The sequence below is a fragment of the Tetrao urogallus genome (genome assembly GCF_951394365.1).
Source record: "Tetrao urogallus genome assembly, chromosome: 1".
In the NCBI taxonomy this organism is placed as follows: Eukaryota; Metazoa; Chordata; class Aves; order Galliformes; family Phasianidae; genus Tetrao; species Tetrao urogallus.
Genome location: NC_136813.1, coordinates 8561473 through 8588198, shown reverse-complemented (window position 1 = coordinate 8588198; position 26726 = coordinate 8561473). Strand labels below are relative to the sequence as shown.

Below are 26726 nucleotides of genomic sequence, written 5' to 3'. Positions count from 1 at the left end.
TTTAGATTGATTAAGTGATTAAAAAAAGATACCTGCTGAAGGAATCAGCGGTGACATTTAAATAAGCTCAACATGTTTATAAAGCAGAATGTTTTGGGGTGCTTTCTTAGTGGTTTGTGGGGTTTTTTTTGGCTGTAACCTTTCACCCATTTTCCTTTTTTTACATTGGCCTTTCGACCGTATTATGTTATCCTGTACAGTTTGTTGTCCAGTGCAGAATTGAGTTGCATGAACACAAAATCTCCACTGTAAGAGAAGGATATTTTCTTGTAATTTGGGATTTTTACCAAATGGCACAAACAACAGTGACAGCAGGATAAAGGCTGGTAGCTGTTTATAAAAACAAAAATCATGCTGTAGAAGTAGTAGTGTCAATAAAAATGCAAATATTGGCTTGGTTTTCTTGAAACCAGAAGGAAAATGGAAAGAAGGAGGACTGTAATTCATTCTGTATGTTTGAGCTATGATCCTAGAAAGAGAAATGTGGACATATCCACATAATATCAAGCAAGGACAGCTTGATATCTTGCAATATTTATAATGGTACATTAAATTCAAATATGGGTCATCTATTCCTTGAGACAGAGGCTTTATTTGTTTATAGTATCAGTGCAATGCCCCAGTAAGTTCTAGTGCAACATAAAGACACTTTTGTTATGTTTCCAAAGGCCTTGAGTTCAAGTTCCAACAGTGTAGAGGCAGTGAGTCCCCTCAAAGTAGAAGGGAATTTTGCTGTTCAGATTTAACTTGAAATTGAAGGAACTTCGAAGAAACAAGTACAGATCTTTCAGAAGTAGAGATGTGGGGAGAAACCTGTATCTTCTGAGAGTTTGGTGGAGCAACATACATACAAAGTTGATGCTTTGTGGGCATATATACTCTCTTTTGAGTACTAAGCAATCTACATTTGAAGTTCAACTTAGCTCTGTTCATCACATCATAGCTGTGGCTCATTAGCAGGCATGATCTGCTTTATGCAAAATATTGCAATGCTCCCAGTTGAGAAGGGAGAAGGGTTGACTGAAAATAAAAGATTCCTAAACCTTTCAAAATACCTAGGAGATTGTTTTATTTAAACTGAATGGCAGAAGACAGAATGTTGCAACTGGTTTTCATTTTGCTGTTTGGGAGCATGAGCACAGTCCTTGATGAACCCTGTTGATTTAATTAATATCTATCTGCCCTCTACTGAGCAGCAGTGCCAGACTATGTGGAATTAACTGCCACCAGATATCTGGAAGGAAGTTTTTTTTTCTACGTAGCTCGAATAGAAGTAACAGTAGTTTGGTACATAAAATACTAGTAGGCTTCTTTGATTCATTATGCAAGAGGGAGTTTCAGTGATCCCTTCTGGCCCCATATCCAGTTTTATCAAAGTTTTAAATATAATGATTTACAGTAGTTGAAAAAAATTAGTTTCACAATTACCGTAGGTACAGAAATCCAGTCACTGGGCTCTGGAGAGAGAAAAACAAATGCGAACGTATCGTGGTTATTGACAGTAGTGACTTCCTCCTTAAGTCCATGAACAAAAGGAAAGATTCATTCATTCACTCCTATACACCTACCTGCACATTAGCAATTTAATTTGTGGCCTCTTGCTTTCAGCATGTGACCGCTGAAGCTGAGTTTCACATAGAACTTGTCAAGGAGCCAGCATCTTTTGTAGGTGCTTTGTTGGTCTTGGTGAAAAAGGAAAAGATGTGAATTCCAGTTACAACAAAGAAGTGAAAAGGAGAGAAAAGAAAGATGTGAATTCCAATTGGAATAAAGAGGACAATGGACAATATTATGCCCCTAAAGATGTTAAAGAAATTGGAAAGGAAAAAGGAGCTGCTTACTGTGCCTTCCTTTGTATTTCATGTAATTTTATATAAGATACAACAAAAACTGTATTTCCTGGTGTCTAAGGAGGGCAGAATTATAGCAGTGCTCTGTTCTGGCTCTTGCCCAAACAAGGTTTGAAGAAGCAGGAAAGCTATGAGATCAGAGACTCAGCTGTACCACCAGTCCCCTTCAAACCACTTAATGCTTCAGAAAACAGAACACACTGGTGCTGCCCCAGAGGTAGCAGAGCAAGTATAAGCTCTGCGTAAGAGCAGAGGAGAACATGAATATTCAAGCCAAAAGAGATAGTTAAGCTTGCAGTTTTTCACAAAATTGACAGGGATGCTCTTTTCTCGTCAGGACATGAGCCTAAATTTCAGTTTCATCAACCTATTGACAGTAAGCACTGATGGAGTGGTTCAGTTCTGAGTGCCAGGCTCCTTTATGTACGTGAGATACTACACAGTTATTTTTCATGCAGTATTGGACTTGAAGCTCTCGGTGCTAATCAGAAACAGAGAAGTGCCCATGTTGATCTGACAGCCATCCTGTATCTTCTCTGAGAAATGAATAGGAGATCTGGGCTGTGGGATGTCTACCAGGCCATGCTGGACTGAGCATCGTCAAGTAAACACATACATCAAGCACACTTCATTGAGAAACGTGCTTCAGCTTTGAGGCTAGAACTTTGCTCAGAAGTCTCTCTCAAGTCTTAAAAACTGGCTGTAATAGAGAATTCATTTCATCCCATAGTAAGTTATTGCAGCAGTTAATTATCTTCAGTCACTGGGACAGGAGTTGGCTCCTGGGAGATGGTGCCTAGTAGGCCAGTCTTGCCCAAAGGAAAATTCTTCTACATCCACGTCAAGTGGTTTGCAAGAAGCACAAGTGTTTTTGAGCAGCCAGACAGCCAGCAGCTGGAAAACATTGTTAGCAGCTGCAGAGCAGCAACAGCCCGTGATATTAGCTGCCAAATCCGTTCTAAGTGTTGCCTAATCAGCTAGCTCAAGCTGCTTGTGACTAGTACTGGAGACTGAAGTAGATAAATCCTAACACAACAGCAACTTAAATACAAGATTTGTACAATTATTGCATAGGGAAGATAAATTGAGTGATACTCAGAGATCCTGGTGGCTGTTTTCTAATGAAAAAAGTGTGTGGGTTATAGATTTGACAGAAAATTACTAGTGTAAGTGTCTGCAGCTAAAGTGAGGCATTGCATGTGCTGAGTGAGGTGCCTCACAGTGCTTCTTCCTTGGTATCATAAATGTAATGACATTTTTTCTCCCCTCAAAGCAATGGCAGAAGCTGAGTTACAAGGCACAAACTGGAAAGAAGAGATACTGAGATCATTTATTTTAAAGCCTAATAGTTTTCATGTAGCACTTTATGTGTTAATTATCCATTGCTGTCACGGTATCTGTAATATGAAATTTAAATTAAGTTTGTGCATGGTAGAAAATAATTTAAAGCCAAACTCCACAAGGAAGTTTCCTCATTTCTCCGAGAACCTTTCGAAAGCAAAATGGCTTCATGCTCCAAAAAATACATGGGAATAGGGTCAGTCCTGCTGCCCTAACTCTGATTCAACATTTTGGAGACTGTAACCTGTCCTACAGCCTGTACAGTGTAAGTGTTCTCTGTGTCCTGTCTGGTTCATAAAATACTCAATTGCCCAAGTGAGGCCAAATGTCTGAGTGCTTCTCAGCACTGGCCTCTTGCTTTCGTAAGGCACAGTGCCTCATGATGTTTTGTCATGATGTAATAGCTCTGTATTTCCCTCCACTGTTTACCATATTTCTAAAGCATAAAATAACTTCTAGATATACTTGGCACTGGAGGGGCTGCATCTTGAGAACTGTGTTCAGTTTTGGGCCATTAACACAAGAAAGACATCGAGGCCTGGGTGTGTGCCCAGACAAGGGCAGTGAATCTATGAGGGGTCTGGAGCACTAGACTTAAGGGGAGCAGATGAGGGAACCGGGATTGTTCAGTCTGGAGAAGAGGAGGCTCAGGGGGGACCTTATTGCTTTTCAGAACTCCTTGAAGGAAGGTTTTGGTGGGGTGGGGATCAGCCTCTTCTCCCAGATAACAGTGATAGAATGAGAAAAAATGACCTTAAGTTGCACCACGAGAGGTTCAGGTTGGATATCAGGAAAAATTTCTTCTCAGAAAGAATGGTTAGATGCTGGAATGGGCTGCCCAGAATGGTGGTGGGGTCATCATCCCTGGAGATATTAAAAAAAATGTGAACACTGTGCCACATGTGGCACTGAGGGATGTGGTTGGTGGGCATGGTGGTGATGGTGATCTTAGGGGACTTTTCCAGCCTTAACGAGTCTGTGATTCTATAGTGTTGTTTTCTAAGATTGGAATGTTTACGATGTAATTACATCCTGTTTTAGATAAATTGCCATTAAAAATTGAATGTCTTAATTACACTGCTGCCACTTCGCTAAGATATTTCTGAAGTTCTTTCAAATAGGCTGAATTGTCCTTTTTTACATGGGTAAGTGAACAGCATTGGAAATGTGACCATTTATTTGCAGAGTCGTCTTCAAAATAAGGGTACTTACAACCCCTCAGAAATATCAAAAGACTTTGAAACTATTTGTCATATTTTCTGTGTGTGTGTGTGTGGGCCATATTGTGCTGCTTTAACTGGGATGAGACAAGTCATGTACGTGTAATTTCATCATGTGAAGGAGTCATAAACTTGCTATTCCGGGCATTTGGGCACTGTAAAGATGAAACTGTGATCTTAAGAATGTATCAAGAGTATCTCCTACCACTGCAAAGTTTTCAAAGTGAGTTTTCTGCTAATCGTTTCATCAGTAGGAGTTTGAAGTGTATTGATCTCACTCATTTTGCTCAAATCTAGGAAATAAACACTTCATTCAAGCTGATACATGACCAAATCTGAACCAAACTCAAGCTCTCCATAAAAATTAAGAATAAGCTGGAAAAAAGGCTACAATGTGCCCAAAACATTTAGGTAAGGGATTCTGTAGACAATTCAGTGGCTGTGCCAGTGTTTCTGAGTGGGAAGGGCAGGTGCTGCTGTACTGAAAGATCATGGCTGATCTGGGGAGTGTAAAAATCTCTGGTTACATGTTCCACTTACATTCAAGTGAAATACTGTACTGCTTTCCCTCCAGAAGGAGAAAACTTTTGGTGAAAGACAGTCATTACATTCTTGCTTATCTATCAGCCCTGCTTTGTGCCAAAGAGAGGCCAGGAAATTTTGCTTCAGCTCACATGTGTCAGAATTGCTGATGAACTTAAGAAAAAGCTCTGTATTTGAATCTGGTGTCTGAAGGGCTTGAAAGGAAGTGGAATGCTGCTGGATATTGAGTGATCTGAGTGGGAGGAGGAAGGGAGAGAAGGGAGAAAGGAGAGACAGATGCAGCTTTCTATTTTGCATGCAGTCCACACGTTACATGAAGAAAGGCACCTTAATTCAAACGAACAGGTTTACCTTATGGGATCAGCAGAACAGAATTTAATGAGCTTGCTCAGCTTTATAAGGTTCTAACTGTAATGAGAGCTTGTAGGCACTTATGTGACAGGCAAGAGGTGCTGATACACACTGACAACATGAGATCCTTCTGTCTTCTGTTGGGGTTGAGGGTTTAAGGAATGTCTGGCTAATTTATTTGCTGAGCTCTATATTCCCTGGAGAAAATAGGCTGAGCCTGGTGTCCCCAAGGCTTCTCTCATCCAGGGAGCCATTAGCATGCACTTGAGCATCTCCTTCCAAGCTGTAAATTGCAGCGGAAGGGCTGTCCCCAAGGGCTCAGTCCCTGCTTCCCTCTTTCAGAGTCAGCAGAAGAGGCACTTCTGAGGTGAGAAACTCTAACTTTCACTGCTCTATTTGCAGCAGCAATTTCCTTTTTGAATGTGCAAGTTGTTTTGTTCTGTTTTTAACAATATGCATTTTATTTTCATATGATCAAATAATGGGAACCAGCTCTATAGTAGTTAATAGTACACTTTTCTTGGTGTAGAATTGCAGCTCTCTTACTTTAAGAGACGGATGTAAACGGTGGTTACCAAAATTTGGACTGCCTTTCTGAAGTCATTTGATAGCAAAACAGAGCAGGTTGGCTGCAAGTAACTCTAAGAAGTATCACTAGACCTTAAGAAATCCATTCCTTTGTTCATTGCCTGTGCAAGCAATACATGGACAGATGAACCCCCTTCCTTGGATTAACTTTGTCTGTTATTAATTATTTAGCCCTGCACTCAGATTCTGGCATTAGTGAATAACATCTGCACAGAGTGGAAATACTTTGGCAATTAAAAGCCAATTAAATTTGACTTCTTTCCCTCTTCTATCCATCTTATGATGTCAAAAGTGGAGACTTACGACTGAAATACTTAACATATATTTTAAAAAAGGGTTTCATTTTTGTAAGATGAGGGTCTGTTTTTCAATGCACCAAAGGTGGCTTCATGGATGATACTTCAAAGGACATTATCCATAACAACTATAAACAGAAAAAAAACAAAACAAAACAAAAGAAAACAAAACAAAAGTGCTTTTAAATTATGTGTGGTTTCATTATCATTGGGTCACTAGTGGTTAAAAAAAACCCTGTTCAGTCAAGTGCCATGTAAGGTCAACCAAAATGATGAAACAGAATTCACAGGGAAATTACAGGACTGAAGCTTTTATCTGAAGTCATTTTTATCCTTTCTTTCACGTTTGGCTTGCTGAGAGTTCTCCAATGAGATATGAAGCTATCAGTTGAAGCCGTGTATCTGAGAGGTCCGCAGATAAAACTGTCACTAGAGAAAATATAAAGCAAGGGAATTCTAGAAACAGTCCTTTGTGTGTTGTTGCCCTCCCTTTCATTTACTTATTAAATAGTGTCATCTATATACTGATAAGGTTTATGACCACTGTAAGATATTTCTCCAGGCCTCTCAGCCTTTTAATGAGGTCATTGTTGCAGTGCTTTGCAGTGTTGGAGAAACAAACAGAATTATTCCTGTGTATAAATTAAATACTTTCACACAGTGTCAAACTGAAATGCCTGTGTTTTCCTGGGGAAGGTATGGCAGAGAACTGGATTCGTCTGGGGTCTTTAAGTCCCAGCACAGCACTTGAGCTGCCACATTCATCCTTTCTTTTTGTGCTCTTTGTAAAGTTCTTGCTAAGGGGGAAAGAGTAATTTTTAATTTGGATCCTTTGCACACTTCCACAGCAGATAGAGCAGCAATAGCATTAGAAATATGTGATGGTTTAACAAATGGTTGGTGAATGCAGTCATGAGGAAAAACATAACATAAATGCAATTTCAGAATCTCTGTATTCATCTGCCAGCCTGATTTTTACTTTATGGTTTGTTAAAATCACAACTGCTTAGGAAGCCCTTAAGCAGAAAGAAAGTAAGTGGTATGCGAAACACTTAGAGTGCTGATCTCAGCTGATAGATACAGAATGGGCTGGGCAAAGAATTACTGTTGGTAGATACACAGAACCTAGAGCACTGGGATTTAACCTATTGTGTGCTTCCTATGTCCTGCTCTGCTTACTTGCAAATGTAAGTACCGTACCAGGAAAAATAGTAAAAAGTAGGCTTGGACAGAATCGATAATCCGTATTTGCTTGATAGTATCTCTCAATTCTGCAGAATAAAATCCTAGAGTCATGGGATCAGTAGCATTTTTGCTACATTTTTGTCCTTGAACCAAACTATTTTGCAGCTGGACGTGATGGTCTTGAAGGTCTTCTCCAACCTGAGCAACTCTATGATGCTACAATTCTATCTTTTCATAGAGAGTTTATCAAATTATTGTCTGAATAAGAATCTTAGAATCGTTTGAGTTGGAAAGGACCTTTAAACGTCATCTAGTCCAATTCCCCTGCAATGAACAGGACACCTAGAGCTAGTTAATGTGCTCAGACCCCTGTCCAGCCTGACCTTGAATATCTCAAGGGATGGGGCATCCACCACCTCTCAAGGCAAAATACTGCAGAATACTGCATAGTATGTTAAAATGAAGAGAAAAAAAAATCACTATCAGGTAGAAACCAGTGAATAATTCTTAAGCAGACAATTTATAATGGAGTGAGGTATCAAATATACAGCAATTCATCTTGGGACTTGTTGTTTTTAATATCTTAAGTAATGACTGACAAGGAGGAAACTGTAAACACCAAGTTAATTAAGTGCTCAGATGGTATTGGGACAGGGAAGGTAGTACAGTGCAGAGCAGATGGATTGAAGCTTCTGAATGATCTGGCAAATTTCAGGAGGTGTGCTGAAGTAAAGTAAGATGAATCAGATACCTATTAAATTAAGCTCATGGAAGTTGAGAAAGTGTTGCTGCTTTATTACACCAAAATGAAGAGCATAGCTGCAGAATTGAATGACATTCTGGAAATGACAGTGGATCAGCGAGACTGTATTAAAAGTCAGGACTACTTCTGTTCCTCTCAGACCCATCAAAACTGGCATTTGAGGTCAGACCTGGGGCACAGTTCTGTGATCTGCATTTTACAATAACAACATGACAGGGATAAGCTTAACCAGCGCAGTGCTCCAGGACGCTGATTTTATGCAAGAAGTCTCACAAATCAGATTTTCTGTGTGTCTCCTGAGTGACAAGACCTGTGACACGCTGTGATTTCTCTGTATATTCACAGAAATTCACAGCTCCTGGTCAGTAGAAACTGCACTTGGACCTACAGCAAAAGCCTCAGGGTACTTTCCTCTTAGACTCTGAATCTGTGCCAGATGTGTTCTGCAGTGATGTCCCGCCTCTGCTCTTGCCATTTCATGGCAGTGCCCTATAGCAGTGTTTTGCAAACAGCTGGTTACATCCTTCACTATATTTACAAAAAGCAAGAGTGGGGCAGACTACGAGACAAATGCTCTATTTGAAGTGCCTAGAGTGAGTTTAAACACGGTCCTTCCACTTTTCTCTTGCAAATTCTCTTGCTCATCTGTCTTGGTTGGAGTCATCTTTTCTCTCTCATCTTTTAATAGAATTTCATAGAAATGCTAACAATAAGATTCTCTTTGTTATCGTGTACCCTCTTATGGTACACAGAAAGATAAGAGTACAAAGAAATATCAAAATTAAAGGGATTAAAAATGCTTCGTTTTTGATTAACCCAAGAGACCAGAGGGTGGTACAGGCGCATCTTTGTATGTTTGGAAAGGTAATAATGATGACACTACCAGCTATGAATAATTATGCCATTATATAGAGCCTTGGCAGGGCTGAAATTGGAATACTGCAGACAATAATGGGCCATTCACTTTAAACAGAACTCAAAATGAGAAGTTGGAGCCTGTTCAGAGAAAAACAATGAAGAGGTCAAGATGTTCAGGGCTGGATTGAGCTCATCTGTGATGTAATGCTGTATATGCTCCAGTAGCTTGATAAGCTTCTGCTTGTGAGTCTGTATATAGATTCATCTATAGGCTTATATTGACTTCAGAAATTCCTTCTGCATGCAGTGATCTCATCCTTAATCTGCTATTTTATTGTGTCTGTGTGTGTGTGGTTCACTCTAGCTTCTGACAGGTGTTCATTCTTTCTGTTTAGCTTATCCAGTTCTCTATGTTACTTTCCAGATAAGAAGCTGCGTATCTAAGGAAATGAGCTTGTCTATCACTGAACATCTGGAAGCCATTTGAAGTTGCTTTCTCAGAATTTTGCACACCTCATTTCTCTACAGTCAGAGCAATATTTAGAAAACTTCTTTGTAGGCTTTCTGATAGAAAGCATCTCTGTTCAACCAGATGTGCTTTACATACTCCCAAACCAGTAATCATTTTCTTTGTGCTTTATCCCTGATCACAGCAGTGAGTTGGAAGCGAATGATCTTCAAGGTCCCTTCCAACCCATTCTATGATTCTCTGTAGCTCCCTTGAAGGAAACCTACTCCAATAGGCACATTAACAGTCCTGTTTAGGATATAAGGCTCACAGAGAGCATCTTTCCTTAAAGGAAGTGCAGTTGTGAGAGACTTCCTTACAGATGGAGTTTTCCAGAGAACAGATAGCCTTATGACTGAAGTAAATTGCTTTGCTTACCCACTGTACATCCAAAGACAGAAAAGAGGGAGCAGCAGCAGCACATGGCAGTTTTTCTCTGGGGGATATTGTATTTCTGCTCAGTTCTGCTATATGCCGAGGATTCCATTTTATTCCAGGACTGACTGCTTCATTGTGACTGCAGAATTTGTTGGGTGATTTATTCTTCTTCATTTTGTTCTCCTTCCTGCTGTCACTTTTAATTCGTTATGTCTACTCAGTGCAGCCCAGAGAGACTAAGTGGGCTGCTTTTGAATGGATTGGGATCTGCCTGGCCTTGTCTTTGGATTGATCTGCTGCCAACTCTGTCCACCAGCACTCTGGCCAGCTTCTTCTCGCCTTTTGTTTCTGCATCTTCATGTCTAGGGCTTCAGTTTCTGCTTGTCATCTTTGTCAGTCAACTTTTATTTCCTCAGGCCTAAGGTGTATTGAAGCTTGGCTAGAAAAGACTACCAGCAGTGTGGATGTCCTCTTACAGTGATTTTCCCCCCCAGTCTACTCTGTCATGTAAAGTAGTTTAACCTTTGATACAATATGTGCTTCTTATATATAAATTTGTGTGTGTTTGTGTAAGTGCAAAGCAGCTTTCATGAGAAGCTACTACATCTCTTGTATATACTGTCAGGCTATCTTGAGCCCTAAACTCTAATGGAAATATTTGTCTACTTTCCTTTTTCTATTTTTTATTTTAATAATAACTTGAAAATACCTGAACACTGGCTGAGGGGAGTGTGGTTTGTCAAGGGAGGAAAAGGGCTTAGTGCTAATGTCATCACTCCTTGTGAGAAGGATCCGGGAGCTCTACTAAATGGCATCTCTGAAGTGGCCACCAAAGCCAACAGTATAGTCAAGAAAAAACTTCCTCTAACTATTACAATAGACAGAAAGTCAAATATTGAAGTTAATTACTTTGAATCAGAAATACTTTCTGCAGTGAGATGGGCAGGTAACTGCAATGGTGGCATTGAATGAGTTGTGGAGAAACCTGGCTGATATGTTCAGCCTGGCTGAGGGTATTGGTCTGAAGCAGTATCTTATCACTTAATGATACAACAAAGTAAATTTTCAAAAGGCAAGTTAAAAATGGGTGGTGCGGCCACTACAAATACTCTCCTTTTAATTTTACTTCATTATCTGGAACAGAATTGGTAGGAGACAATTTTCAGAAAGGCAAGGCGCCTCACCGAAGTTATTGTCATTATTAAGGAAATAAGTGGCAAATTGGATTTCTTCTTGTAATAAAATTAAATCGTTTGTGATCTTTAATCAAAGGAATACTTTTTGGAAACATTGTATAAAAATGACAGTTAAAAAGGCTGCCATGGAGGAGAATTAATGTAACATTAATTAAAAGTATTGAACCAAGAATTTGGTACAGAAAGTACATGTACTTCTTTGAGAGAGCAAAGTTGTTTGAATATATAATTATATTTGATTGCAATTTTCATACTGATTTTACAGACCTTTTAATGAGGTAAGTGATGGTCTAAACTGATACTTCTGTGATAGTCAGCAAGGAGCAATAAGAAATACAGGCTACTCATAAATATTTTGGGGCAATTTTTAGGCAGCTTTATTCACTTTTTTATGAAAAAGTACTTGCTCTGAGGGAAGGCAGTATTAAATTGCAGTTTGCCTTCAGATTGCCATAGAAGTCCTGAAGAAGAAAGAGCTGTACGTGCCACGATGTCTGTCAGTAATGTGTCTGTTTTCTGTTGCCTTCGGCGGAAGTTTTGTTTCTGTGCTTCTTTGAAAATTTCATTCATTGTTACCAAGTTTTTCCCCTTCATCCATCTTCCTCAATTCTGTGATAAATGTCCAGCTCCCCATTGGTACTTGAACAACTGTCACTGCTGTTTAGCTCCAGCCTGCTCCAGTGAGAGTCTCCTTGAACCTGCACTGTGTCTCAGAAAACCATGAATCTTGGTTCAAGGTTTGCAGAGTGAACTTTGTTCATTAAGGTGTAGGTATCTGCGTTGCTCTTCTGTTTTCTTACTTTAGTCATCCTGCCTTCAACATACTATATTTTACTATGTTGTACAAATACGAAATTATTCTCCAGTCATTCCTGGGCCTTGAGGGTATAAGCTGAACAACAGTTGATTTTGTTATACCCAACCAAAGAGGAATAAATGAAACTGTGTGGTTTAAAATCCAGTGGCTTTACTAAAACTTGGAAGAAAAAAAAAATGGCCATGTTACTATGAGAAGAAAATCTAATGACAGTTGATTCTTTGTGGTATAAAGGCATATACTTTGTCAAAATTTGATGTTGCACCAACAGCTAAAAGAAGGAATTTCTATAAAAGAGAAAAGGAAACTCCTACAAGCTCTAACATGCACTTTAAATAATATGATGTTAAAAAGAAAAAATAATGTATGCAATCAATCAGAAATGAACCTCAAGATGTTTTAAAAAAGATGATGCCTAATGAAATCTGAATTCAAATAATATGCAGTCTTGTGCAAAATAATATATGAAGTTAATTGAACCCACTGGGTTTTAGAAGCTTGTTTGTCTAAAGGACTGCTGTTTTCAGCAATGAAAACATCATCCTTCACAGTGTCAGATGATCACATGAGAATCTCTGATCTCACATGCCAGATGTCACATTTTCTTACCCTTAGAAGCTGCAAAAGGCCTCATACTTTTGGATATCCATGTAAACGAAGGATGATAAACTTATATACTTTGTTCAGTGTTGGTTCTTCAGCTTTAAAAGGATATTGGTACTGAAATTCTCTCAATAATCACAAGTGTTTTGGAAGCGTAATGTCAGAGTGTGTGCTTTACTGAAGTTTAAATGACATGAAGCATCATATATTGATTTCAAAAGATGAAGCATCTCTGTGGATTTTTGCTGCAGAAAATGGTTGAAAAACGCTGATTATAGTGTCTTTGAAAAGTAAAGGAGTGTAATTTGTTGTATCTAGGTTTTTACTGAAAACTGCAAATGGAACCCTTGGCTCTAAGTATGTCTAAACACTTCAGTGATCTGCTTTGCTTTCTACCAACCCAGCATATGAAAGATTTTCTGATATATAAGTTTCAGAATTGGATAATTTCCAATATTATTCATCTGTATTACCATGCATCCAGGTGCAAACAGCCACACAGCAGAGGCTGCCCTCACCAAACCAATGCAAACTTGAACTGGAAACAAGAGATGGATGCAACCAGACAGCAGAATTCAGGGCAACAGCAAAACAGTACTGGGCCAGAATATCACTGAGCTGTGTCCAGCAAGCCAGCAGCCTCACTGCTGTAAACTCCTGTTTTATTGTTTTTTAGGTACTAAGGAAGCAAGAATTCATAAGGAATTTGGTGGGAGATAGATAGTGAAATAGCTCTGTAGATGTTTACAGAATTCCCTCCCAGGCACGAAGAGCAGTGTGGGAGGAACATAAAGGCACTTGTCTGAATATTTATCACATGAGGGTGGAGGCTGGTGCTGTGAGTTATTAGAGGGAGGGGATGGGATCTCATTGGTGCATCGGAGGGGAGGGGAATTGCAGTAGCAGAGCAGGAGAGAGATTCAGCCATCAGAGTTAATTCCTTGGACTTCTCGGTCTGTATCCGTCATGGCAGCACTGAGCTGAGGCCTTGGCTCAGCGTAAGTTTATGCTACCACTTCAGTTCTGTGTGGCCGTCAGCTGCTGTTCAGAGCAGGACTATCTCTGAGATCCTGTTGAGCTGAGCCAGTGCAGTCAGTGGGCATGCAGCTCATCCTACCCTGTGTACATTGTCCTGTCTCCATCTCTTTTGACTCCAGGAGACTTACTCAGTATATTTATACAAAGATATCTACCCTTAGGTCATAGCAGGAAACTGAATACTTCTCCAAGGGTATAAAACCTCATTCTGCTTGGGGAAGTCCTTACTTTTTTGACAGTTTTGCCATAACTTAAATCAGACGAGGACTTCACTGTCTGCTTAATGCAGTACTTAATATCCACGCATTTTGTTCGGCTTCCAAATGCTGAGACTTTAATTAACATTTCCTACAAATTCTTCATTAGTCTTCTATCCATCTGTTATTCCACTAATATCCCTGATAATGTCTCACAATAGCTCCCTAAGCTACAATGTAAAGTTGAGCAATGAGGTGCAATATAGGCAGTAAACTTCTCTCAGGGCACCCTACAGCAGAGCATGGCACTGTCATCCAAGCTGAACAGATGTGGACAGGTACCTCCACATGTCCCTATGCAGTTCCTTTCAGAAGAGAATAGCTTGGGTCACAAAAGTAATGCAGCTGCCTGTGTCACCAAGACCATGTCTGTTAGTTCAGGGACAGCCATGTGATACTGCACTTGCATTGCCCTGTAAAAAAAAAAAAAGAAAAAAAAAACCGTCTTGGTGCTTGCTGGGATATTTCTTTTCTACCATACTGTAGAATATGTATGCTTTAACCAGAAAGTACGTTCACCATCTATCTTTTTAATATGGTGTTCTGCTGATTTTTGTGATATATCGTGTTCTGAAGGGCTTTTTTTCTTTTTTGTGAGCTGAAAAGTTGTGCCAGAATTACTGAAAGCACTCAAAAGTCTGGAAATGAATGCATGTGAAAAGAACAACTTTTTATTTGAATAAGTTTGCCTGGAGGGGAATTGCTAAACTTTTACTAAAATTCCATTCCCTTCCTTCATGTTAATTAAATTAAAGCTTAGGGGGGGACCATAATATAGTAGTGTGATATATCTGGGATGCAACTGAAGAAACAAAAAGCCATCTTATCTCCCTTGGCTTGTCTGTCTTCTTACTGAAGCTTTGAGATTTCATTTATAATGACTGCTTTTATTCAGAACTTTGCATTTCCACCAAATGAAATGAAGAGCACTTTGACAGGAAATGCAAGTTGCATAATCTTTGCAGAAGCCCATGCCTGAATCCATGCTCCATTCTTCATTCTGCTGCTTGATATAGCATCAGATTTCTTCTTCTGTCTTGAAATCCTATCTGACCATTGCCATCAGGCCATCAGAGCCACATTTCTTTCAGTTATAAATTGTTCCTATAGTAAACAGGGATTAAATAGTATGTTTATGGCATCCATTCAACAAAATCAACCCAAGAGGTCATATTGTTCTCTGAATTCTTAATCCCAGACATGAACGCAGCCTGGGAGAAGAACTCTGAGAGCAAACCTGTGGGGAAGGATTTGAGGATTCTGATGAACAAAAATCTGGTTATGAGCCAGCATTTGTGCTCCTGCTGCCTGGAAGGCCAACAGCAACCTGGCATCAAGAAAGGGGTGGCCAGCAGGGACAGAGAGGTGATTGTCCCCCTCTGCTCGGCTCTTGTGAGGCCCCATCTGCAGCACTGCGTCCAGGCCTGGGGCCCCCTGTACAGGAAGGACGTGGAGCTCTTGCAGCGGGTCCAGAGGAGGGCACTGAGATGATCAGAGGGCTGGAGCACCTCTCCTATGAGGAAAGGGTGAGGGAACTGGGCTTGGAGAGGAGAAGGCTCAAGGGGAACTACATTGCAGTCTTCAGTACTTGAAAGGAGCGTACAAGCAGGAGGGGGACCAACTTTTTATGTTGTGTGATAGGGACAGAGCAAGGGGAAGTAGCTTTAAACTAAACGAGGGGAAATTTAGGTTAGGTTGTTTTTGTTTTTTTTTTTTTAAAGCAGAGTGTGGTGAGCTGCTGGAGCAGGTTGCCCAGAGAAGCTGTGGTTGCCCCATCTCTGGAGGTATTCTAGGGCAGGTAGGATGGGATCCAGGGCAGCCTGAAGTGGTGGTTGGCAATCCTGTCATGGCAGGGCGGTTGGAACTATATGATTTAAGGCCCCCTCCAACCTAAGCCATTCTATGATTCTATGAATCAGTCTTCTCAAGCAGCCTGGTGCAGTGAGTTAATGCAATAGCAGCAGTTTTTCTGCTTTTTCGTTCATTTTCACAATTGGAAGCAGCGACTTCTGGCTCTTCTGTGCTGGGCCACATGCAGGCACAGCAGGAGGCCCTTGGCTCCTCTGACTGCATTTGCTGTCCAAACAACTGCTCCTCACCCCCTTGTCAGAAGAACCAGTGGGCAGGAAGAAATATTTTGCAGGCCAGACCTGGCTAACAGGCCATGAACTGGAGCAATCTGATCGAAATACATGTTTAATTGAGGCTTGTTTCTTGAATTTCTGGCATGAAATAGAGCACACGCTTTTCTGGTTTAGAGTGATTTCAAATTTTGCACGTTTCAGTTTATGAACACCTCAGTAATATTCAACGTCACTCACACTTTCCAGAGGTTTCTTAATCCCATGTGAGGTCAGGAATGCATACTTCAGACAGTCCTCAAGCAGGCCTGAGTGCGTTGTATGGCATTCGTGCAATTTATGACTGTAGTCACATCAGCCGTGGTCATTTCTGGGAAAACTGTACTTTGCTTGTTTGCATTTGCTTTGCTTGCTTGTTTTCTCCCAAAATACTGGCTTTAAGTCTATTTATAGAAATGAAAGTGTTTCATGTGTGAAATGCAAGAAGTTGCCCTCAGGGCTGTGCTTGTGCCCTAAGTGCCTTTCAGGAGTGATTCTCCGAGTTTTACCAGCTGGGCAGGATCTGTTTAGGGGCACACGTATAGGCAGTATGCCAGGATTGGCAGTGGGCTTCAGTGGCTGTTCTCGGTAATTCAGTACGGAGTTTGATCTTCTTGCCCAACCCAGATATCCACAAATTAGATCCCCATTCATACACACATCAGAGACCCATAGCATTTCTAGACTTATCTCAAAATTTCCCTGGACCAAATTCCTGTCAGAGTATTTACCTGTTTCTCTACATTGCCCCTGCTGTTTATTTAAATAAGAGATGACATTTTACCTCTTCAAGTTGAACGATAGCGAATATTGAGAAGATCTCTTAAAGAAGCTCTGCTGCACTGTCCTCCAGCAGCAGTCCCATTTTATTTGTGGAAGATAAACCCTTGGTAAGCAAATGGGAAATGAAGTTTTATGTAGCAGGAATCATTTCATGAGAAGACACTTAAAATTCTGTTTATATTTTATGCACACATCCAGTTAAGTTTTTCTTGGCCCCATTATGCAAATGAATTCATCCATCCTAACTCAGGAATTAATTAGTTTTTCTAGTATTCTCATCATGCTGGTACTAACATACCTAACACTGAAAGAGTTTTAGATTCTCCAAGATAACGTTTGTAGAATACTGTTCTGACTTCAGAACATAAAGACTGAAATAGGAATAAGCATATTTAGGGATTGATGAGTTATGAAATTCTACTAATCTGTAACACTGGCACTTGTGATGCATTCTGATACTAGGTATGATAGGCCAACTGCCTTCTTCTTCTCTCTCCATTTAGAACACCAGGAGCCAAGGAGGAGATTATAAGACAGAGTATAGAAAGGGATCAGACCCTTTACCTGCAACTCCATCAGAACGTAGATACTTAAACATCTTCAGATAAGTCATTTTAGAATAAGGAGTCTAACAAAGCATCAAGATGTCAGCAGTAGTAGAGCTCTGGAAGAAATTTTTCCAAAAGGATTGTGTTAGCTGCTCAGACAAGATATCGCCTTGAATGGTCAGAGGCCAAGGATCAAGCCACAATGCTAAAAGAAAGAGAATCAGACTGTATGACGTTAAGTTACAACTAAGAGCCAGCCCTCAATAGGAAAGAAACAGGTAGGAATTGGAAGACATTTTTTGGCAAAAGTGACATCTCCTTAGCTATTAATTCTGTCTGATTGTATTAAGAAGAAGCTTGTGCCCATTTTTTAGATGTGCAGTATACCTAGCCTTGTTGCATAATTCTAGTAGTATGTTTATGAATAAAAATGTATAAATGGGAGCTTTTTTCAGGAGTCATGCCAAAGGTTGATCACAGTCAGCCTTACTGTGAGTTGCTGCACTGCTGAACATAGTGCAGGTCCCACTGGTTGCCTAAAATGTGGTGATCCAGTAATCTCCTAGGTTAGCTCTCCTACACAGAGTGAATCTTGACTAGATTTGCTTTTGGAGTTCTCTCATTGTTTGAGTTCCTCATTTGTAAAGGTGAATCTGTGACTGAAGTCAGAAGATGCGCTAGGTATTACATAGGCAGAATAGGCCTTATATGAATCTTACTTCGGATGGAGCCTTGGGCAGCCTGGTCTAGTGGGTAGCAACCCTGCCTACGTCATGGGGGTTGGAACTAGATGATCTTTAAGGGCTCTTTCAACCCAAGCCATTCAGTGCTTCTATCATGATTCTATGATTCTATTATGATTCTGTTAGAAAAATTACCATCATATATTTTGATTATCTATGGATGACCTTGGTCAGACTTTAGCAGTATAGCAACAGTTTGGAAATTGAAGCTGAGAAGATGTGTAAAGACCCATTTTGAATTACAGTTGGCTGACTTTTCAGCAGTCTTTGAAATATTCAGAATGGTTTGGAAATGGGACTTAGTCTCCTGAGTGCTTTTTAAAAGCAATTAGATAAAAGTGTTGTAAAACTGAGGGGCATGAGTTAAAGGGATACAGCTCAGTGTTTTTTTTTTTCCTCTTCATATATTCTCCATGTTTGGGGTAGATCACATTCTCAAGAGTCTGGGCATGAAGGAGTAGAGAGATGTTAATTCATTTCTTTTGAGTGCTGCAAGATGGATATATGTCACCTCTTCTTTCTCCTCTGGAAGCCCTTGAAAAGCATAATGAGAAGCCAGGAAAAATAGATTTTCATATCCCTTTGTCCATCTCAGTTGTTTCTGATGTTCAAGAGGTGAACATTCTAGGCAGAGTTAGCCAAACCCTTTGTGCTCCTGCTTATGGCCCGCCATCTTGTTACTGTTTCCAGTGGAGCACTTTCTCTGTCCTCTAATACCAGACATAAAGGGTAGAAAAGGCAGTCATAATTTAGTCATCTCCACCAGCTTAATTAAAACAGGCTTGTGTAATCATGGCAGTCATGCCAAGAAATTTTATCTGGCATAATTTTTTGTACCACCTGTACATTGGTTTCTCTCCACAATCCTCATTCACACAAAGCTTTCCAGGAAAAAGCTTTTCATATTTTGCATCCCAAGAATAATAAAAAAATTGAAACAAATTATTTGCAGTTTTAATTCCAGCCTATTTCTTCTTCCCTTTCAACTTAGCCTTTAGCAGCTTTCTCCAAAAGTGTTCTTTTTGCTTTTCTTGCAGACTGTATGTGGACGGACCTTTTGGAAGTCCCTTTGAGGAATCCTTGAACTATGAAGTCAGCCTCTGCGTGGCTGGTGGTATTGGAGTTACACCATTTGCATCAGTTCTCAACGCTCTGCTGTAAGTGAACTTAAACTTTGTAAAGCCATTTCTTCTCCCTTACCAATTTTCTATAATAGTACATGTCAGAAGGGTTCTCAGAGTATTTCAAAACTTAGCATAGCACAAGTGAATGTTTCCTTGAAGAGGGGCAGAGGGCTAGGATATCTGGGAGCATAAGGAATCTCATGGGTTATGTAAACCAGAGTTTGGCAGAGTTGTGCTACTAATGCACATCAATTGGACAATAGCATAATATTTATACCCTTACACTAGATGGACTATGATTGATGCTTGCTATAACCACAGACCCTTTAGCTAGATTTGTTGCCCAGCATCTGCTTAGAGGAAGCTGTGGACAGTGATAGAGTCTATTTTTCAGTCAGTAGTTTCTGACAGTCTTTCAGCTGGAATTGCAGGCCAACTCTCATGTTTTGTTTGAATTTTTTAAGTGTGCACCCTTAGGGTTTTAAAGGAATGGACTTGACATGGATTCAGATAGTGTTTGGATTTTAATTCTATCTGAAAATTTAAAAATGTAGATATGCCTTTTTCTCTACTTTCTTCCCTCTGTATTAAAATGAAACCTTTGAAATTCTCTTCAAACCAAACCTTTCATCTCTTGCTTCTCTGTCACACTGGCAACATGGATCCCCAAAATGTTACGCTGCATGAATTAGGCTTGTTTTTATGATTGTTGTTGATGGGTTTTTTTATTTTTATTTTTTCCTGGAATGTTAGCTCAGATCTTCAGTCACTTAAGAACCCCCATTTCACATCACAGCCAATCAAAGCAACAGTCCTTCCCTGAAGTCTCAGAAGGCTGGATGGCTTTGGGAACTCTTTACAGTACACATCTGAAGCGTTTATACTAAGATGGATGTGCCAATGTGCAATTCTAACACAAAAGTGAAATTAAAACCTCAATTTAAATGCCATGTTGTTCTTCCATCCTTGATCTGAGCTGGACCTGCCAGTGCTGAGCATTTCTGAAAATGAGCAACCCCATCTGTCTCATAGTGTATCCCTGTGAGTCCATCTTGGGCCCCTTCATTTTCTTTCCCTATCTGTATATCGAACATCTTCTCAAAGAGAAAAACTGTGAAATGTGGGTACAGTTTTCTTGAAGCTTACAGTCCAGAGGAGTAAGCTGCCTGTTTTTCTGACCGTTTTCCTTGGGATGTTTTATCCTTGGCAATGTTTAGTAAAAATGTCACAGATCATAAATGTTAGGACATCAGCAGGTAATGAGATGGCTGCCTCTAGCAGTGTGTTATTAGATGCTATAAGAACTCATGCAGATACTTAGCATCCAAAAACTTCAGCAGTCTGTTCTTTTGGTTAAAGCCATAAATAAGTTTCCAAACAGCCCATCCTATAATCTGACTTTGTAGCCCATCTTCCTCTTGTTCACTGTAACATTATACAGGGGAATAATTCTATGATTCCAGACACAAAAAAAAAAACAAAACAAAACACAGAACACTCTCAACCTGCTTTCATTCTCAGTATTTAAACATCAACAACAAAACGCCAGTGTCCTGGGCGAGTTGCCTATTGTCGTTGCCCTGGCTGAGAAGAACTTGGCAGGTGTGAAAATGCAAACTGCCTTAGGATGCCAGCGCTGCAGAGCAGTGAAGCCAGTCCTGTGGTGTCAAGGACATGCAGACCTCAGAGAGATCAGAATCCTGTCAAGCAGGAAAGTCGTTTGTTTCCTGCTCAATTATGTTCCTGTTCTGTGTTCTCAATTTAATTCCTGCCCTTCCCTGCACTTGACTCTTGAACCCTACACCCTATTTTTAAGAAATCATGACTTACATTAAAGAAAGCTGGTGGCTTACAACAGGAGGAGCTTTAAATAATGGCTGCTATTATGGGCAGGGGTAACATTTAAAAATGTGTGAGAAGTACTGTATACATCTGGATTTGTTTACAATGGGAGATTTCACCTTAATATATCCTCCTGAAGTTAGACCCAAGTGTGTTTATCTGAGTTGAGATTTTAAATTTATGCTTGACTTGTTTCCTAAAATCTTACAGTCCAGCTGCAGTGTTTCATCACCAAGAGTAGCGTTCCGTTGCTGAGCTATAGTAATTCCTTACAAATTCCTTACATTTTTCTCTTTTATCCTTTTTTTTTTTTTTTTTTTTAATGGTGAAAGGCACTTACTTTCCTCACTACTGCTTATGGTTATCTTGTCACATCTGACCAGACTATGACCCTTTGTAAGGGCTTGTATTAGAAGCAATCAGAAGAAAATCCTGAGTAGGAGGAAATCCTACTCTACAGGTCAACAGCTTACAATTGTAAAAGCTGTAGTTAGGACTTGGAAGACACACTCCCCCCAGTCTTGATGCATTTTCTTTTCATGTGATCTGTGAAATATGAGTTCTCAGCCCAGTATGTTCCTAAAAATATCTCCATCTTTGCTTCTTAGGCATATATGTAAGTGAAGGGCATGGGGAGGTAGAACAGTAGCTGGATCTATCATTTGTGTGTCTGTTAGTACAGTACCTGGCTGAGTCTGCAAGCAACTTTAATAATATGGTGGGTTGTGTTATGAAGCCTTTTCACTGAAGTTGGCTCCTGGATCTGGTTTTTGAAGTCGGCAGTCTGAAAATTTGTGTAGAGGATGTGGACACAAACTGTTCACTGGACATTTCAATGTTCGAAAAACAGCAGACAGCATTGGCTAGCTAAGAAAAGATTTCCTAGACATTTTTGTTTGGTTTAAACTCATTAATCATTAGGGTTATTTTCATTTCTGTTTCCTATTCCAGTTTGTTCCAAAACTTCCTTTGTGCTGCAGTTGCATTTTGTTTGCTTTCGAAATCTGACATAATATTCATGTTTTTCTAAACAAAATGTCAGAATCTGTCCATGACTGCACTTTATCACCAGCTTTTTGGAAGGACTGTAGCGTTTCTTACAGTTGCCTGGAACAATGGAGCTGTAATTTGAATTGGTCTTTGTGATTCTGCTGCAGTATTATAATCAACCACAGGCTTTCACATTTATTGGCAGAATTTAGTCCTGACATTACTGTGTTTGTCAGTATTTTTCTCCTAGGGGTTGCTTTATAAATCTAATAAACATTTGACATAATACACTTGAACTTAGAATGTCTGCTTTGCTTTGAAATAAAAGTCTGACGATGGTGGTGCATGAATCCGTATTTGCAGCCCAAATTGTCTGTATACTTGACATCTTCTAATGCAGAAACACATTCTGTGAGGGGTGTTGGTCATGTGCTTGAGATTTATTATTCTAATGATCATCCACATGGACTGTGCTGATCATTTCAGTGTCTGATAGATCACAAAATGAAAAACAGCTTTGCAGTTGGCTTCTAATGCGTTTCCACAAATGAATATAAAGCATCTTAGTTAACATCCTCTTCTTGAATGATAATTTTTAATTCTTCAAACATCTCATTTTCAAGTGATGACTGGAAATGCTACAAACTGAGAAGACTCTACTTCATCTGGGTATGCAGGGACGTCGAATCTTTCCGCTGGTTTGCAGATTTGCTCTGTATGTTGCATAACAAGGTAATAGGTGTTGCTTGGAAGGATGCTGATAATGTAATAAATGCAAAATTTGTTCATTCTACAGCTGGCATGCTATAGAGAATGCAAGCAAACTGCAGCTTTGCCTGAGTTACCTGACCCACACTCCATTGTGCTTGAAGCTCCACAAAGCAGTTTGAGTATATCTCATAGTATTTCACTGCACGTTATTGCTGGAGAATTATCTGTGAAATTTATGAGATAGAAGAAGAACATGCCAAGTCGGGGAGTCTGAGTGGCTTTTGCTTTTTGGTTCATACACAGATTGAGAAGGGAGAGGGTTTTACAATTTTAAGTGGATTTTAAAAGCAGTGTAGCTTTCTAAAATAATACTTTGTTCACAGCCTGATGGGCAGCATTCTGGACTGCACAAAGGGATACTATGCAAGCACATCTTCATTAAAAAGCTTACTTCACTGATGCTGAAACTTCAGTCTATCAAGATAGTAGTCACAAGTTACTTTATACTTATATTAGAAGAAAGGATATTATTTCACTAGCTGTTTTTATCATCCTCCCAGCTCTGGCAAGAGAATCGACCAGACTATATAAACATCCAGCTGTACCTCAGTCAGACAGATGGAATACAGGTATGTGGTTAAAAACTGTTTGTAAACCAAACTAGACCTTGGGGTAGCAGACAATGCAAATTGTCAGTCATATGCAAAAGAGAGTTACTGCAGATGGCCAAAACAGGAAATGAGGCTATAAACTCTAGTGATTGATTCATTAGTAGGGCAGGAGAGCAAGTTCCTCCCCACCGCATTAAGAGAATCTAGTCTAGCAGTCTTAACTTGATTATATGTGGGCAAAAATCCATATCTTCCTTTTCTAGGAAAGAGGTCCTTCCAGGCCAGGCCACAGACCAGACAGTTGGCAGGTTTTGATGGGAAATCTAAATCATTGCTGGGCTAAGAATCAAAGCAGGATAGTCGTAGGAGCGTGGTGGCTCAGATCTCCTTCTAAACTAAATATTTTGAGAGAAGCTAGCTACTTTTGAAAGCTTCTGATCGGTTTTGTCTGAGATATAGAAGTTACAAATTCTTTGATGCATGAGACTGGAAATTATACTGAACTGTCAATTGTCATACTGTAAACCACAGTACTGTGCTCATTCCTCTACTCCTGTAATCTCCCATAGCTCTTTATGCTTATGATCTTCATTTTACATTATTTAGCACACAATCCTGAGCTTGATTGTTCTGCATCTGGAAGCTTCACCATTCACTGCCACAGGCCCAGGAGTGAGCCTGACAATTACTGCAAAACATGAAATGCAGTGAGAAGCCATGCCCGGAGAATTTTGATCTACCTGGTATCAGGCAGAGGCAGAATAATATTTATAGCTCCAGCACAGGCACTTTGCAATAGTTTAGATAATGTGATAGCTACAGCAGTTATGAACAGATTTAATGCCTGGATGACATGTCATCTTGAATGGCCTGCTTGAAAATTACCTAATTGTGAACCTGGTAAGCAGTAAGGTTAAAATTCAAACTTGAAGCAGGATTGTGTGGCAAAGACACAGCAAGATTGTAATAACAGACAATTCAGTGTAAGTTTTCTGATACTGTGTTTGAAGCTGATTCTGAATTTATTATTTAAGTCAACTTTGTTTTAAGTCTTCCTTTAAAGTCACTTTTCTTTTGTGGCTGTTGAACAAAGCTGGCATGAACTATAATGCTGCTCATGATTTCTCAAGGGGATGTTAAACTCTACTCTCCGTTGTCTTACAGCTTATGTGTTCACTGAAGTCAGTCCAAGTACTGACTGCTACCAAAATCAGGGCAGTTTCATTTCATGCTCCCTTTGCTCAGGAGTAGTATGCCAGTGTGTCAACAGGCAGTCAATTCCATCCTTCAGCAAATACCTCTTGAATATAAAAGGCCACTGGAGGATGAGTTGGCCAAGCCTGTATTTGCATTGGCGTGAGCCATGTTTCAAATCATTCAGCAGTGGAGGGAATGTGGGAGCCTGGAGAAGATGTAATTCCCCTCTCCATTCCTATTGTAGTGGATCACAAAACCTAGGAAAGGTAATGCCCTGCAATGGAAGGGCATTTGACCTTGTAAAGTGCTGGTGACCTAGTGCTGCTGGAATGAGTTGGGTTCCACATGGGGACTGATTTTGGCTGTTTTCTACTGTTGAAGCAGCACAAAGCAGCTGGCAAACGACTCTCAGGGAGAAATGGGAGATTTCCCTAGTTATGTTTTCAGGCCTGGTCTTAATAGTTACTTGTATGAAGTGGAAAAAAAAAACAAAACTACAAAACAAATAAAACTTTTGCATCAGCAGTGTTTCTTCCAGCTAAGCATTAAAGGCCAACGAGGGAATGAATAATAGGAGCACAGTTATTGTTTTGTGGTTCAAGTAAATTGGTTTAAAAATAATGAGTAGATTAATGAGCAGCTGCATGAAGTGTATAGCAAACACCAAGGAGACCCATTGAAAAGGCAGTGAGCAGAGGCGATGCATGAAATAACTCCAATTTTAATCACAACTGTCTGATACTTGTGTTCAGGTTTTACACCTCATCGATATCTCAGGTTGGGCAGTGTCAGAAATGGGATCCCTGGGTAATCTGAGGCAATCTGCAAATCAGGCAGTATGGAATTTTTCTTTTCTTGCAGAAGATAATTGGTGAAAAGTATCAAGCTCTAAACTCAAGGCTTTTGATTGGACGACCCCGGTGGAAACTCCTTTTTGATGAAATAGCAAAGTATAACAGGCGGTGAGTACCAGTCTTCTTGTAGGATGCCACAGTCTGAAGGATGGGGATATTAGGTCTTTGCAGCTGTGTTTGTATGAAAATGTTTTTTGAGTTTTATCTTAGAGTGTAATGTTCAAGGTAGTAATGTTGAAATTAGCTAGTATTTTTGCTGTGAGAGATTGCCTGCACAAACTGAAACATGGGTCAAGGCAATCCTGAGCACAAATTCAGGCTGGGCAGAAGTTGTATTGAAAGCAACCCTGAGGAGGATGTCTTTTGGGAGCTGATGGATGAGAAGCTCAACCTGACATGGCAGGATGAACTTGTAGCCTAGAAAGCTAACGGTATCCTGGGCTGCAGTAAAAGTAGTGTGGCCAGCAGTTCAGGTAGGTGATTGGCCACTTCTGTTTTTCCTCTTGAGACCCCACCTGCAGCAGTGCATCCAGGACAGACAAGAAGGATGTGGAGCTGTAGGAGCAAGTCCAACAGAGGGCCGTGAAGATGCTTAGAGGGCTGGAGCACCTCTCCTTTGAAGACAGGCTAAGCTGGGCTTTTTCAATCTGGAGAAAACTCCAGGAAGACCTCAGTGTGGTCTTCCAATACCTAAAGGAGCCCACAGAAAAGCTGGGAAGGGACTCTTTGTCAGGGACAGATGAAAGGAAGAGGGGTAAGAATTTTCATCCAGATAGTGAGATATAAGGAAGAAATTATCCACTGTAAGAGTGCAGTGAGGCACTGGGACAGGTTGCTCAGATGAGCTGTGAATACTCCGTTCTCAGAGGTTTTTGAGGCCAGTTTGGATGGGGCTGTCGGCAATTTGATTTAATAGGACATATCGCTGTACGTGGAAGGCAGTTATAACTGGATGATTATAAGGGCCCTTGCAACCCACTTTTTCTGTGAATTTTTGATTTTTTAAAAGCTCAAAATACTTCATCTTTTCATGCAGGTTGGGTATTCAGTGGCCCCAAAAATAATACTGATAGATTTCCATCTCACTCCACAGAGGCTGTGTATTCTTTATCCACTACAATATCTCACTTGCAACCTAAACCATTTTTACTATAATTTCTGTGATTTATATCACTGGATTAAAAAAAAATAAATTGCATGAGAAAGACTCTGACTGCCCTGTATTGTTTTTATTCTGAGGATATATTGTCTTTGGGGATTTCTGACACTTCTTTGTTCTTTGTTAAGACCTGGCAATGCTTTTTTACTGTTCTATAGTTCAGTCTAAAACAAGACAATTGTAAACCAGAGAAGGCATACATTTAGACCATGGAATATATTTTCCAGATACAGCTTTATTGATTGGTTATGT

At 40.0% G+C, this 26726-nt stretch overlaps 1 protein-coding gene across 1 annotated transcript in view; it reads left to right on the top strand.

Moving 5' to 3' along the window:
- NOX4 (NADPH oxidase 4) overlaps window positions 1-26726 on the top strand; it is a gene marked incomplete at both ends in the record, with an annotated part of 103278 nt that overhangs the window by 72481 nt on the left and 4071 nt on the right. Inside the window, 4 exons of the mRNA XM_079549175.1 lie at window positions 19024-19143; window positions 22566-22674; window positions 23214-23282; window positions 25323-25423. Of these exons, the coding sequence (XP_079405301.1) occupies window positions 19024-19143; window positions 22566-22674; window positions 23214-23282; window positions 25323-25423 (399 nt within the window). The remainder of the gene's footprint in view (window positions 1-19023; window positions 19144-22565; window positions 22675-23213; window positions 23283-25322; window positions 25424-26726) is intronic.